The sequence below is a fragment of the Chiloscyllium plagiosum genome, chromosome 10 (assembly GCF_004010195.1).
Source record: "Chiloscyllium plagiosum isolate BGI_BamShark_2017 chromosome 10, ASM401019v2, whole genome shotgun sequence".
NCBI lineage: Eukaryota > Metazoa > Chordata > Chondrichthyes > Orectolobiformes > Hemiscylliidae > Chiloscyllium > Chiloscyllium plagiosum.
The window spans coordinates 61,386,301-61,401,776 of NC_057719.1; the positions used below are offsets into that span (position 1 = coordinate 61,386,301).

General features: G+C 36.1%; 1 protein-coding gene across 5 annotated transcripts in view; it reads right to left on the minus strand.

The window, feature by feature from the left end:
* Positions 1-1,418: 1,418 nt before the first annotated feature.
* akap6 (A kinase (PRKA) anchor protein 6) overlaps positions 1,419-15,476 on the minus strand; it is a 410,503-nt gene continuing 396,445 nt past the window's right edge. For 2 of the 5 annotated variants that reach the window (XM_043697890.1, XM_043697893.1), the window contains 3 exons: positions 6,532-10,245; positions 4,140-4,280; positions 1,419-2,499 (listed from right to left, as the gene is read on the minus strand). In XM_043697890.1, coding sequence (XP_043553825.1) covers positions 2,443-2,499; positions 4,140-4,280; positions 6,532-10,245 — 3,912 coding nt within the window. In that variant the 3' untranslated portion in view covers positions 1,419-2,442. Of the gene's footprint in view, positions 2,500-3,391; positions 3,427-4,130; positions 4,281-6,531; positions 10,246-15,476 lie in introns of all 5 variants that reach the window. The other 3 variants (XM_043697892.1, XM_043697895.1, XM_043697891.1) reach the window with 3 other exon arrangements.

The window sequence follows — 15,476 nt, forward strand, 5'->3', positions numbered from 1 at the left end:
TCTGGACAAAATATGTGAAATGAATTATCACTTATCTATTAATTTCACACATATTCAAAAAGTCAAATGTAACATCAATTTTATTTAAAATATTCATGGCCTGTGCCACTTTAAAGTTTTGTGAATTCTGTAATAGTAAATCATTGTGACAAGAATTCCTGACTTATCTATTTCCAGAAGCAGTTATAAATCTGGCACTTCAGAGTATTTAGCTGAATAGATTCAGCATTAAGATCATTCTCAAAAGTTTCAAAACTCCTCTATTAACTATAGTGATATTCTCAGTCATTTATTTAATACATTTTTGCATTCAATACTTGCAGCATTACAAATTAAATAAAGTGTATTTTATTGAATTAAGTGCAAATGGGAATGTAAAAGTGGACACTTTTTGGCAAGTACAATGCCAAAATTCCATTCAATTCAAGTTTTCTTTTTTTTCATTTTTTATGAAGCTGCTGACAGTATATTACAGTATTTCTTGTGTATGAATCAGAGTTATTTAAAAATATATACTTAAACTTTCCTATTCCAAATGCTCAACCAATATAAAATAAATTTAAAAATGAGTCCATTGATTTACTGTGGAGTTGTGGTTATGCCGATTACTTATTAACATATAACATATTTTTAAAAAATAAACTTAGCTCCACAGATTAACTAAACCTACCAAAATAAAAATTAATTACAATAAATACACTTTTATTGTCCTGCTGTAGATCATGGATTCTGAAAATGGTGTAAATAGACAAGCGGCAGGTTTTGGACAAAACACTGCTTGGTCTGGAGTTTGCTTTCTGGAAGCAAGGTAAATTAGAGTGGAAACTGGGGCCACTTTAAGAAAGGGAAAGGGGATCTAAGATAGCAGACAACCAGACATGCTTTGTGGAGCTTAGTGGAACATTCTACACTTCCTGACACCACAGAGAAAAGATTTTGACCTGCCTTGAGGAGCCTTTCTTACCTCCCTCCATAAAAAATCATTAAAGTGCCTTAGAAATCTATGGCTTGATTAGCATACTAATGAGGTCTGCAACTCAGTTAGGCATCTTCACCTTCTGAAAAGACAAGCAATGAGTAAGAATCCTCCAGGAATGGGGTAGTAAGCAGAGCTACTTTAACTCTATTCTTGTATAGTTGGGTATAATTAAATTTCTCCCTTTGATTTCAATGTTAAAGCTACTGTTTATTAATATATAAATCTTTTGAATGTTCTGGTTTATTCTGAGTCATGATTTTCTTCCTCTTTAGGATGTTATAGCCTATGATTCTGTGCACTGTATTGGACAGTTGGAGATTTATGGGACAAAATGTGGCAATACTGAACTTTATATATACATATACATATAGTAAACATTTTTAACTATTATTCTGCAGGAAATGTTGCCTCCTCGAAACCCAATAATTCACTCCACTTGTCTGATAAAGATTTTTTTATTTGCCAACTTTAATTTACCCATGCAATCTAGCAGCTTAAGGCTTAATATTTTCCACGTCACTAGACACAGTAACACAATACACAGAAGCATTGGATATCATCATACATGATTAGCATTTTCTTGTACATATGTACAGAAATTATACATAACGTAACCTTGCTACAACATTTCTTTAAGCTAACTTTTTTTTAAACTGGAAAAAGCAGCTTTTTAACAAAAGGTGTAAGAAATACAGCAAGGCACACATTGTTAAAACATTTTTTCTCTTCCCCATCATAAGAAGCTGGAATAACAAAACTCGACAATACATACCAATAATTGTCATACACAGCACAATAAGGTTGTTTTAGGATTGCATAGATTGGATCTATGTATTTTATGGTGGTATAGGTTTAACATTACTTACTTTAAATGTATCAATGTATGATAATCAAGACTAAACATAAATTTCAAATTAATTGTTTATAAATTTTTATGCCACTTGTCATATGTTCAAGTTAAATAGTCAAATTATACTTGTGGCTCTTTTTATTAACTTTAGCATATTTAATGGAACATATTTTGGAAAGATGATTTTGTTTTTCTGACAAATCAGTGCTTTTTGAGATTACTACATTCTGACATAAAATTCAAACATTACTCCAATATGCCAAAGTGTGAAATACCATTATAGGAATTAACATAAAAGTACACCTTCATACCTTTGCAATTTCTGTAGTATTCTCTTAGATATCAAAAAGTGCCTTCACCACAAGTAGAAGGACAATTATAAACTGCTGATCAGAATGGAGGAGGTCCGTGGAGGTAGCTTAGGACAGGAGTCCATGAAGAAGAAAAATACCGGACTTTGCTGCAATCTGTTGGTATTACCAATAGGGGAGTAATAGCAACTGCCAAACACAGGACCAAGAGAAGCAACCAGATTACCACACCTGCTTGTAAAACTCGCATTTGAAAGGAATTTGTCTTCGATGACAGTGAGGAAGAGGATGGTTCAATTAAATTACAGGCTATTTTGGGAAAAGGTGGACAAAAATGGAGCAAGGTTACAGCCAGATTTCTGGAGGGGAAGAAAGACAAAAATATATTGCAGTCAGTAGTAGTAAAGAATGATAAATACTTCCTCGTTAATATTCTATACAATAATGCTACAACTTGCTGTCATAAAATTGTGACATAATTTATTGGAAGTACACATTTAACAATGGACAACAACTTGAGATGTTTCTACACATGTATGTCAAATAGCAATATATACAGTGTGAGAGATTTATTTTTGCCAACCATCAAAAATCTAATGGAGTAACAATTGTAAAATCAATTGAATATCATTAAATCATTGTTGGATTTTCATAATTATTTAATAACAGCTGAATTAGAGGAGGTAAACTATCATGTGTGACCTTTCTTTTCTTGCTGCTTTTATCCTCCACTGTGATACTCAGTATGCAGACAATACCATCAGATACATATGTCAATATACAAATAACACTGATCAAAGCAAAGCCCAGTTATAATGAATACATAAAGCAGCAACCATTGGGCTCCACATGAATATAAAAACCTGAAGTCATGAAAACTATTGGTAAAGTAAGGACCCTAAAATAGAATAGTCAAATTTCCGACAGGTATTCTTAATTTTTTTTTCCATATCTATTCTGTTTTATATATTTTGAACTTCAGGTTTTGTTTTCCTAAATCTGGCAGCATGAAAGCAATAACATCTGGCCAGCCATAAGATTTGCTTTCCACAGTGTGGAGTCAGTCTGGATCTTTAAACCATGCAGCAAAGAGCAGGAGCTTGTAATGAGGGTTATGAAGAAATGACTGTCAGTATAAAGCTCCAGAGATTAATGTAATGTGCATCCTTTCTACAACTTATAGGAGGCACTCTAGACATGCATTTATCCACCTTCTAAATTAGGAAAAAATATCTCAATCTAGCTAGTTACCTTGGCATTTGATCTTGCTTTGCTGCTACTGACCTCTAAATTTATATAGAAACATGACAAGTAAAAGAAAGAGCAGTAAGCATTGAATCCAGAAAGTAACAAGTAATAAAAGGAAGTCGTTAACAAAGATTATTGCATGCTTTTTAGTGCATGAACAACATTTTTGATCGAAATAAATTACATCACAAGCAATTATTTATAAAAATGAATTTGAAATAATTATAGAATTTAATACAAAGATTGTACAAAACATTCTCAGCGTGAATGTTCATGCAGAATACTTTCTGGACAGAACTTTTGATAAATTTTGTTTTGTATTATCTATCATAGCTTTGTGGATAACTACAGTGGAAAGCTAGCAGTCACATAGCAGATGCAGGTTATAGGCTATATTTCAAGCCAGATTATGGGATACGAAGCGTGTGACTGTTGAATTTTATGCTACAATCCCAAAAGCCTTCAAACTGAAATACATCAAGGCAGCTGCAGAGGAGACAAGCCCGTCAAGAAAAGTGGAACACTGGAAGGTTTCTTCAATTTTTGTGACTTTATTCTATGTTTTGCAAAATTACCTATGAAAAGATCCAACAATTGATAATGTAAATTGCCTTTTTTTGTATCAGATTTTGCAAACACAGAATCGCTGAGACACTGCTTAGTTTGCTGCAAGGAAAAAGCTGTTGCTTTCTAAGGACTGGTCTGGTGAACATAAATGAATGGAATTTTTTTTTTGACTCACATCCTATACCTTGGGTACAGTTCTTGCAGCATGAGAGTTGCTTGGAAGTTCGTTGTGGCAAGATACACCGGCTGTAGTTTTGACATCAGTGGTTCTGCTCCTTTGAGTTGTCCTCGGATCCCCTGCTGTATATTCTTGAGAGCTAGGGGTCTGTAAATTAGAAAAAAAATGTTTACTTGATTTATTAGCAGTTTTTTGTGAAGTCTTATGTACATCAAAAACATACCATGTGATTAAGCTATCCATTTCAGGAAATTTCTGTTTACACTCTCTGACAGATCCCTGAAAATTCAGACATCAGTATTTTACTGTGAATATCTATAACTTACTTATTATTTAAAATTTAAAGTTACACTGATATCTATCACCTATGAAATTGTTCAAATTACATAAGCAGCACATTATAATGGAGAGAAAATATACATTGTTTAAAAAGCCCTCCATAATATTTTAGAACACTGTAATACACATATCAATGTTTTATCATTTAGACTATGTATCTTTATTTATATTCCTTTACCTGATTGCATGATGAAGTATGGAATACATATTTTAGTTAGAACCATAATATACTTTCAATTCTATTGATATTGAATAAATTGTGTTTTTTGAATCACAACCTATGATGAGATATTCTTTTTAATTCTTTTTTTGCATATGCTTTGTATTGTGTGCAAACTCAAGTCAGTACTCCAGATGACAACAACACCACCCCCGTTCGCAGGTTTGATAATAAAGTCAGGTTTAGACCTGAGAGAACAAAATGCAGCAAGTTCAGCTGGAGACAGGTTAGAGTGGATGAAGGAAGCAGGTAATGGTCATGTTGGCAGATCTCATTAAAGAGGTTAAAGGCAGATAAGAGGCCTGAAGTAGTCATCCAAATGGAAGGAGAGTATTGCAGATGTGTCAACGAATCTGTAGAATTGGGAAAGGATACCTGCCCAAAGAAGTGAGCATGGAGGTGATGACAGATGAAGAGTTTAATGTCATATTGTGTTCAAAATTAATTGAGGTGGGGATAGAACAGAGACTTTTGCTGAGCACAGATCACTTGGTATCAGAGCGCAAACAGTCAGAGGCTGTTGTGAAAACAATTAGAAATAGAGTTAGAAGAAGAGAAGGGATCAGAGGAAGGTTGGGTGGGTGGGAGTAAGGATCCAGAGGATTGCTGGTACCCTGCTGGTTGATGAAGAACATCTGAAAAGAAGGACAATAGCTTCTTTTTTAGGGGTCAGATCAGACAAAGAGTGAAATATAACAGGGGACTCCGACAGCTTTGAAACAGCCGATTAAGAGAGAAATCGAGTGTGTATATGTGGCAATGCATGGCACTGAGCGTGGATCTCTGGAAAATGAGAACAGCCAAACAAGGAGTGATGTTTGTGTCAAAAATAAGTCTGATCTTGGATGGATTCAAAACACAAATGATAGAACTTCACATTCTCTCAAATGGATGCTGCCTGACCTGCTGAATTTCTCCAGCACTTTCTGTTTTTATTTCAGATCTCCAGCACTTTGCTTTTATTTTATTCTAAAATATTGATGCTTGGTGACATGGTGATATTGTGGTAATATCTCTAGATTAATAATCCAGAGGTTCAGCTTAATGGTCTGAGGATATGGGTTCAAATCCCATTCAGGCAGTTGCTGGAATTTAAATGAAATGAGTCAGCTGAATTAAAAGTTCATCTCAGTACAAGTGATCATGAAATGATCTTGATTATTGCAAAATAAAAGTCGTCTGTCTCACTAATATTGTTTAGGAAAGGAAATCTGCCATCCCTACTTTGTCTACTGAAGATCATAGAAATGCAGTTGCAATTTAAGTGATCTTAAGTGAAATGGCCCAGCAAACCATTCAGTTTAGGGAGAATTATGGTTGCTCAACAGTAACTTGAATATCCCATGACAGACTAATAAAAAAATTTTTGGGCAAATTAGAAATGTCTTCATTTTCACTAAGCCATTGCCAAATGTATTATACACTACTGAAATAATTAAGTTTAATTAAAATTAAGTAGTTCATCAAGCTTTTGAAGAATATTACAAAAATTATTGAAGCTTTGTTGTTACTGGTTACATGTAGTTGCACATTAAGGAGTTATTGACTTCAAAAACCTGCATTCCTAAAATTTTGTTAATGTGTTAGGAATAAACAAAATAGATATTTTCCTAATTATTTTTCCAAATAGAAGAAAAAGTAGCTTCTACTATTATAAAATGATACATTTTTAATTTAGTATGTAGGAGAAAGTGAGGACTGCAGATGCTGGAGATCAGAGCTGAAAATGTGTTGCTGGAAAAGCGCAGCAGGTCAGGCAGCATCCAACGTTTCGGGCAGAATCGACGTTTCAGGCATGAGCCCTTCTTCAGGAATCTAGTAATTTAGTATGTAACCTACCTCTTTTTGATACAAGTTGAAGTCTCCATCATAATTATTTTCTTTTGTGGAAATATTCTGTTTGGCTTTGCAATCTTCAATTTGGTAATTTTCAGAAACAGGAAATTCACATGGAAATCCTCGTTTTTTAAAATGTCTGTCATTTGGTTGTGAGTCCTTCACCAGGTTCATTTCCATTTCATAGGACTGTTTTACTGACTTATGATTTCCATCACTCTCGCTCTTAAATGGAGGGTCTCCAGGTTCGAGCATTTCAAGTTTAGATCTAGCAATGAAGAACTCATTATCTGACAAACACTTAGAAATGTCTATTTGTGCTTTGGGCAGCAAAGAATGATGGTTTGGATTCTCAAAATGGCAGTCTACTGATTGAAATTTATTAGCTTTAGGTGTGTTATGTATTTGATTAGCAATCCTTAAGAATGTATCTGAATTGTCAGTGATTTTCTTTGTTCCTACTGAATTTGCATCATATTTATTTTGGTTAGTTGGAGTCAAATGAATAGCTTTTGATGTCATAATGTCCAGTTTACTATTTGGCAACAGTGATGCATTGTTGTCAAAAACTGGTTCAGGTTTGGTCAAAGGATATAGATTGTCATCTGATACCTTGTCCTTTTGAAGTGCAGAATTAAATAAGCAAGGTTGGTGTGGGGTAGATTGTTCTTCAACATCTTCACTATGCACGTTATCATCTTCATCATCGTTTTCTAACCTGTTCTTCTCGATAAAATCTAAAGGCAAAGGTGTGCTGCTTTTCTCATCAATGCACATGTTTACTTCACCACAGTCACTGTCATGTGATGATATAGACAGATAAGAATAAAAATCTCCTTTTCGCAGCTGCAAAGGTCGGTGGGAATGTTCCAGAACTTTTTCCTTGATCTGAGCCACTGAAGTTGGATTCATCATTTCAGAGTCATGTTGAGATATGTTCTTAAGAGCTGTTGATGCCATATCAATTATTTCCATCACGAAATTATGAACAGAACTATCTTCTTCACCATCAACACCATGAGGAACACTAAAATGACAGGAACAATTTGAAAGATCATTAATATCATCCTTACTAGCTTCTTCCAAAAGTCTGCTTTCTGTTTTAAGATGAGATGAATATTTTTCAGGTGACTCTTGACTAGTTATATTATATTCATCACCAAGACAGTTAATTACTAAATCTGCACTGGAGCCTTCATGCTGTTGAAGTTTCTTATCTTCTTTTGCAGAAGCTGCATTTCCACCTAATACTGTAACATTACAGTTCTTTTCAGGTTTCTCTGAGAAAACAGGCTTCTCATCGACGTTAAAAGCACATGATGACAAATGTTGGTTTTCAGTCCTGTTGTCCTCCAAACATTTACGCTGTTTATCTTTCTGTGAAGATTGTATGAGGGTCTGGGGAGTTGGAATGTATTGTGTCGAAAGAATATCTGCTTTTTGCTCAAATTTTCCACTAAATAATTCAGAATTTGAACATTCTGATTTATGAGTCTTGCTAGTGTTATGTTCCTTTTCAAAATATTGAAGATTCTTACTGCCTATCTCTTCAATTAGTTCTTTTTTGTCTTTTAATAGAGATTTTTCCACATTACCATTCTCTACATCATCTTTCAAATGGTCACCATAGAAGTGTCTGAGAGTCTCCACTCCATTTTGTTTGTGGTGTCTTTCTTTTGGATGGAATGATGTGCTCTTACAATCTTTGGACTCAGACTGCATCAATGCAGAAGTCTTAAAAAATGGATAAAATGTTGAAATATTTTTGAAGGTTGGTAACTTTATACTACTTGAATCAGTCCTGCATTGATCCTTTTCTCCAGGATTCATTTTTTTCTTTTCCTTTGTCACAGAAAAAATTGGTTTGATCCAGTTGTGGAAGTCATTCTTCATATAGTTCCTATCTAAAATGTGATTACTTTCTTCATTAATTTCATCATCTGTAGCAATGCTGGAATCATCATCATCCTTAATGCATAGCTCCTCTTCAGTTAGTGTAAGAGTTGAACTAGAAAGCAAATCACTATCGTCTTCTTCATCTGTACAAGCAGATGTACAAGAAACATTAACAATCATGCTTATATTGACATCAGCTTCATCAGTCACTGAATGATTAACATGTTTTTTGAATGATGCGTTAGAGTCCAAAATTTTATTTTTATGAATGATTATATCTTCAGAGCACAAAGAAAGCTCATCACTGCTGCTTAGTTCAGTAAGCGAAGCAGCAGAATCGTCATTTGCTGATGATGCAGCATCAAATGAGAGCTGGCCAGTGAATGACATTCTGAGAGAGTTACTCTGCAATGTGATATCAGAAACACTACGTTTCATTTTTGGACTCATGGGATTTTGGATGTTTTCCAGACGTTTCAATAGGTCTAATGTCCTCTTACTGAGCTCCCCTACTGCATCACTACCTATAATATCACTACCTGATCCTTGAGTGCTATGTAGCTCCTCTGTGACTTTATATGGAATGACCAAGCTCTCTAAGGAAGTACTGCGTTGGAGATCACCATTTTTGTGATTGCTAGTTCCAAACTGAAATATGTCACCAGCAATTGAAATTGATTCCATTGATGACCTCGGAGACAAAAATGCAAAACCTGAGTCATTTATATTATCTTGAGATAATCTGTCATCATCTGTTCTGCCATAGTAAGTCTCAAGGTTAGCTTCACTTGATTTTATTGGCAGGCATTGTTTGGATATGATATGGTTTGGCTTGGAATTAGGAGCTGATAGCCCATTTTCACAAATAAATTCACCAGAATGTGGTTTAGAGGACACATTTCCATCAGTAGTTCCCTTTTCTTCAGGTGAGTGCGTTACAGTCATACTTAACTCAAGATCAGGGCCCTGCAGGTAAGAATAGTCATAAAATGTGAACACATCATATTGTGCCTCTAGATCATTTGAAAAGCCCTTTGAAGAGGTTTTGTTCCTATCATGAGCCTGTAAATTTCCTTCGTTACTTAGAGACAGTGATTGAAGATTTTTTGACAATTGTACATCATTTTTTGTTATTTCTGTTCTTGCTGCATTCTTTATTTCTTTTTTTACAAATGGACCTTGCCTTTGGCAAATGCATGACTGAATTGGACAGTCTTTATGTTTTAATTCAATCAGGGGATGCAATGGTTTGACTGTTTGAGCTTGATCAATTTGTTTTGGCAGGGAATTTTGAGAATTTGTTGTTGTTTCTACACCATCTTCACTGACCATTCCATTCTCACTCTCAAGTTTCAGTGTTATTGGTTTTCCCTTTTTTAATGGAATTAAGTCACCCAGTAGCTCTGGCAAAGAGTCATCAGATGAAAAAGAGGAATCTTTACTTGCACTCCTTACTAAAGTCTTTGAATTGGGAAATATTGAGGCATTCTTGAAGTATGATGTATGATCTTTTCCATAGATTTGTGCATTATGCTGGGTGTAGACCTGATAGATATCTGGACAGGAAGAAGGGGCTTCACCAGGGCTATACAGTGATTCTCCAGGGCCACTGGTATATTGATCTAGCATAAGTTCATCACCAAGATTATTTATGGGTCCCGGTGAAAACTTTGATACATCCTTTTCCTCAAATGCAATATTAACTGTTTCATCTTGGACACCAATCAGATTGTTACTCATGTCCATTTCATCCCATTCCAGCGAATCTTCAAGCAAAATATTCAGATCCATTAGACTAGGTTCAACACAGCTTAAGGAGTCCTAAAAGAGAACGAAAGTGAAATCAGCTTTTAGATTTGATTTTTGTTTCAAGGTTTACGCAGCCAGTATATTAAAACTATGCTATCCTTTATCTAATCATCTGTTTTACTAAAATCAGCTTGATTAAATCACAAACTTAGGCTATGTCCATGCTTGCAAAGTATTAATTAATCCATATGCCTCATCACATTTTGCATGAACTTCCATGTTTATTAGTATAAGAGATACATTTTCATGAATTTACAGGGAAAATTGTAATTAACAGTGGTTATTGGGAGAACTATGGGTGGTGCAGGTGGCATGTCAGTTCAGTATTATTAATGTGAAGACTAGAACATTTTAACTGTTTGCCCTTATCAACATTTGATTGGTAAACTGCCGACCTCTTTATGTTGGTGATTTTATCTGGCTCTCCTGTGAACAAGAATTTTCTATGAGCCACTTCAATGTTGTTCAAAGTGTAAATCCTCCTCAATTATAGCCCTGTTGCTTTGATGGAAACAGAATCACAAAACAGCAGATGATTATAGCACAAGAAGAAGCCATTTGGCCCATCTTGTCTGTGCCAGCTCTCCAGAAGAACTATTTACTTGATGCCACTCTTCTGTTTTTAGTAGCTGAAGTTCCTCAACCCAGGAACCAATTTTCTGAATCTTTTCTCCACTTTTTCTGATGTTTGCACATCCTTTGTGAAGTCTGGTGCCCAGAACTGGATGCAATATACCAGCTGAATCAGTGTGCTATACAAGTTTAACATAAGTATCAGAATTCTGAAGTCAGAAGCCACCTCCAGATGTACAGACAAATCCACAAAGAATTTTCATCCTTATTTTCAAATCATTCCATGGTCTTTTACCTCTATATTTCTGTAATTTCCTCCAAACTCACAACCCTCTGTGCATTCATCTAATTTCAGCCTCGAGAGCATCCTGATTTTAATCCCTCCACAATTGATGGAATTGTCCTTAGCAATCTTCATTCAAGGCTCCAGAATCCCCGCCCTAAGCATTTCTACTTCTATTTTCTCCTTTACAACATGCCTTAAAACCTACATCTTTGACCACGCAATTTGTCATTTCCCTTTATATGTTCCAATGCAGCTCAATGTCATGTTTTATAAGGTTCCTGTAAAGCATCTGGAAGTTTGTATTACTTTACAAGTGCTATATAAAAACAAGTTATGTTGTTATTGAAGAGGAAAGGACACATATAGGATGTTATAGAATCATGGAACAGTCATAGCACAGGAGGCCATTCAGTTAATTGTGTCCAGACTATCCTGCAGGAGCAATTCACCTACCCATCACCCCACCCTCCCCACCCATACCTCTGTCACCATGCAAAAATTTCCTTTTCAGATAATGATCAATTGTCTTTTGACTGCTTCTGTTGAACCTGCTCCAACCACACTCTTGGGCATTGCTTTCCATTTCCTAACAACTTACTGCTAAAATGTCCTTTCGTTAGGTCAGCAATGCTCCTTTGGTCAATTGCCTTAAGTTTGTATTCTCCAATTCTGATTGTTCTGCTAATGGGAATTTTCTCCCCCTCACATTTGTCCAGATCCATCTTAATGTGATGGACAGTAGCTACAAATACAAATTTCATAACAAGTTGTATAATGGTAATGAACTCATGGCGTGTCACCACGGGATCTGGATTCAAATAATCAAGTAATCCTGACTGGAGCAGTAATGATGAGAACAAGTCTTCAAGTTTCTATTTTCATAGCACATTACATTATCCTAATAACCTGATCACTTTCCTTCTCTGCAGAATGTTTTCTCATTCTGGTCATATAGTCACCTGATGCTTGTCACCTTTTTTTTCAAATCAACTGGTTCAGACCTGTTATGGGACTTGAAGCTGAGTCTTGAGAGACTCAGAAATTGAGAAACTACCACTATGCCATAAGAGTCATTTGCTTGTTGCCTTAAGAACAGGCATGAACAGTATTCATCTGGTAGCAAATGCCAAACGATAAGTTCCTCTAATAACTGCTTTCTCACTGCACAGTTAAACCATATTCTTCACAGAGACATCATTCCATTCCATCTGCTGCTTCTTTCTTCTCCTTCTCAGCATCTACACATTATAAGGAAGCCCCTCACAATGAAAATTCACTTCCAAAAGCTACTCACTTACAATCCCTCTCCTTTCACAGGACAAAATGATCCATAATCACAGAAAGGAAGAAAACCAGCAAACATCCAGGCCTTCACACAGATAAAACAAGAAACTTTGGAGGCAATCAAGCTATCCAGAGCAAACACCACAAGCCTTTCAGTTTGTTCTTCTCAATAATTCAGAGTTTGTGGTAAAATGTTTAGAGAAGGTCAATATTCTAGAAGAAGTAACATCACATGCTTCCAAACACCACAACAGGGCTGCAGTCAAAGGAGTGCCTGCCTAATAGATCTGCCAATGTAAAAGATGGAATATTTCACAAAGTTGGATGATTTTAAAACAGGAAAGGTGGGAAAACACAGCCAATAGCACCTGATGATTTTGTATATATGATTTAAATTGTATTATATATTGTGTATGCATGATCTCTATATAAATTTATTTACAGATAAAATACATCACAAATGCAAAAATAAAGAGTTATAATAGTAATTTGTATTACATATAATTGTGTTGGCTGTTTGAAATAAATTATTATTTTCCTAGTTCTTTAGAGGAAACTCTTTAAAAGGCACATTTGCTGGTGGCAACTGTAACTGACCACACTCAACCAAACTGCCATACGTATAATAGTGAAAATAAATATAAGATGATGAGCAATAGAAGACCTTTGGGCAATCACCATATTTTCCCTTTTGAAGTTCAAGCAGTCACCTTCAGAATATTGCCCATCAATGTTTATTGCAGTTTGCATCAAAGTAAAATGGAATCATGTGCCATTACAATAATGCCAATCGTAAACCACTATTTATCATGGTTTCACTTGCTGACTATGTTTGTAAATAAATAGCCATATGCATCCAGCAGTAAATTCACAGAAGCTGCAATATTATTGTTACACAACCCAAAATCGCACAATTTGACAAAGAAAAATTACAAGCTCTCAATCTATCTGACATAGTAACATGACTATTTCAAAAATGTCCCACAACCATAGTAGAATTAATTTTTTAAAAAGAGAAAGCACAAAGTAGGTTTCTGGTGAACTATTTTCTTTCCAGCTTTCTTAATTTTTTTCAAAGTTCCTCACAAAGTACAATAGCTTTCTTGATTCACTCATTTAGACTTTAAGAAAAAGTAGAAAACACAAATGATGACTTGGCATATTTTCAGCTAGGTAAGAATTACAATGTAAGGAATTACTGAAGATAAATATTTGTAAGTATTATGTGGAACACCACAATGATTATAGTAGATTAAGATAAGCTAAAGAAAAGCAACAAAAAAAGGAAAATTGGTAAAAATAATGAATTCATTGGTATAAGGACAATGCTGGCCCAGGTAGTATGAGATCAAAGAATGCTCTGCAAATTTATAACCCAGCCTTGGGTTCACTGTGATAAGGAGATCTGGGTGTAGCTGAAGTACATTCTTAAGAGGGAAATGTAGTGCAACCATAGCCTGGGCTTTCTAGATGATGAAAGAGATAAGGACTAAGACAATAGAGGAAAATAATGTTTATGGTTGTTGTCAGATTGATAATACAAGTGAGAATCAGGCTGAAAATGAAAAATGCTTAATTGAAGTGAAAAAGGAAATAAAAGACTGAATGGGAAGAGATTCACAGGTAACATGAATCCAAAGGTCTTCTGCAAACATTTAAATAGTAAAAGGGGTTAAAAGGAGAAGAGTGACTAATGAGGGACGTAAAGTGCATCAACACAGGGATGCATAGGGCATGGTTGAGGTACGAAGTGAATACCTGGTCTTTCCTAAAGAACAAGATGCTTCAAAGTCAGCTGGATGAGGGCATACTTGAGACACAGTGTGGGTTAAATTGATAAAGGGGAGGGAGTAGAAAGACTGCTTTACTTAAAGTTGGTAAGTCACAGCATCACACTTTTTGAGACTTGAAAGGACAGACAGTCCCACTGGGATTGTTGGAGGGGAGAGAGGACATGATGACAGAATGTAACAAGCTAAAAGAACGGGAAGAAATTGTTCGCAATTTGAAGGCGTTGAACTCAATATTAAGTCCAGAAGGCAGTAGAAGGACTAGTCTAAAAATGAGATATGGTTCCTTCAGTTTGTGCTGTGATTCACTGGAATGCTGCAGTATGCCGAGGACAGATAATGTGGGCATGCGAGCAGGACGCTGTGTTAAAATGACTGGCTACAGAAGGTCGGGGTCATGCTTGCGCACAGACCAGAGATGTTCCACAAAGTGGTCATCCAGTCTGCGTTTGGTTTCTCCAATGTAGAATAGGCCACAATGAGTGCCGTCAATACAATACACAAGATTGGAGGAAGTAGAGGTGAAATGCTGCTTTGCCTGGAAAGACTGTTTAGGCCCTTGAATGGTGAGCAGGGAGGAAGTGAAGGGGGAAGTGTTGCACCTTCTGTGGTTATATGGGAAGGTGCCGTGGGGAAGAGGGGGATGGTGTTGATGGTTGTGGAATGGACTAGGGTGTCCCGGAGGGAATTATCCTTGTGAAATGTAGACTGGGGAGATGAGGGTGAAATGTGTTTGGTAGTGGTGTTCTGCTGGAGTTATCTTAAATAGTGGAGAATGATCCTTTGAATGCGGAGGCTGGTGGGATGAAGAGTGAAGATATGGGGAACCTGATCACGCTGTTGTGAGTGATGGGAAGCAGCAAGGGTGGAAGCACAGGTGTTAGGTTGGATGTTATTGCAGCCCCTGTCAACCACAGTGGGTGGGAAACCATGGTCATGGAAGAAGCAAGCAATGTCAGCAGCGCTGTTTTGGAACGCATTATCCTAACAGATGTAATGTAGGCAAAGGAACTGAAAGAATGTGATGAATTCCTTGCAGGATTCTGGGTGTCTGTCCTTTCCAGTCTGGCTGGAGAAAGACCATTGTTCTACCATTCTTACATTCTGACCACTTAATCTAAACTATCAACCTCCTTTCTCCACTAGCACCCTACACTCACTATCCCCACATAGTCCCCTCCCCAAACTGTAGCATAAATACTGTTCCCTTCACGCTTCACTTCAGCTCGGATGAAGATTCATCTAGACTCAGAATATTAGCTTGCTTGCTTCCTCTCTCCTGGATGCTATCTGACCAGCTATGAACTCCA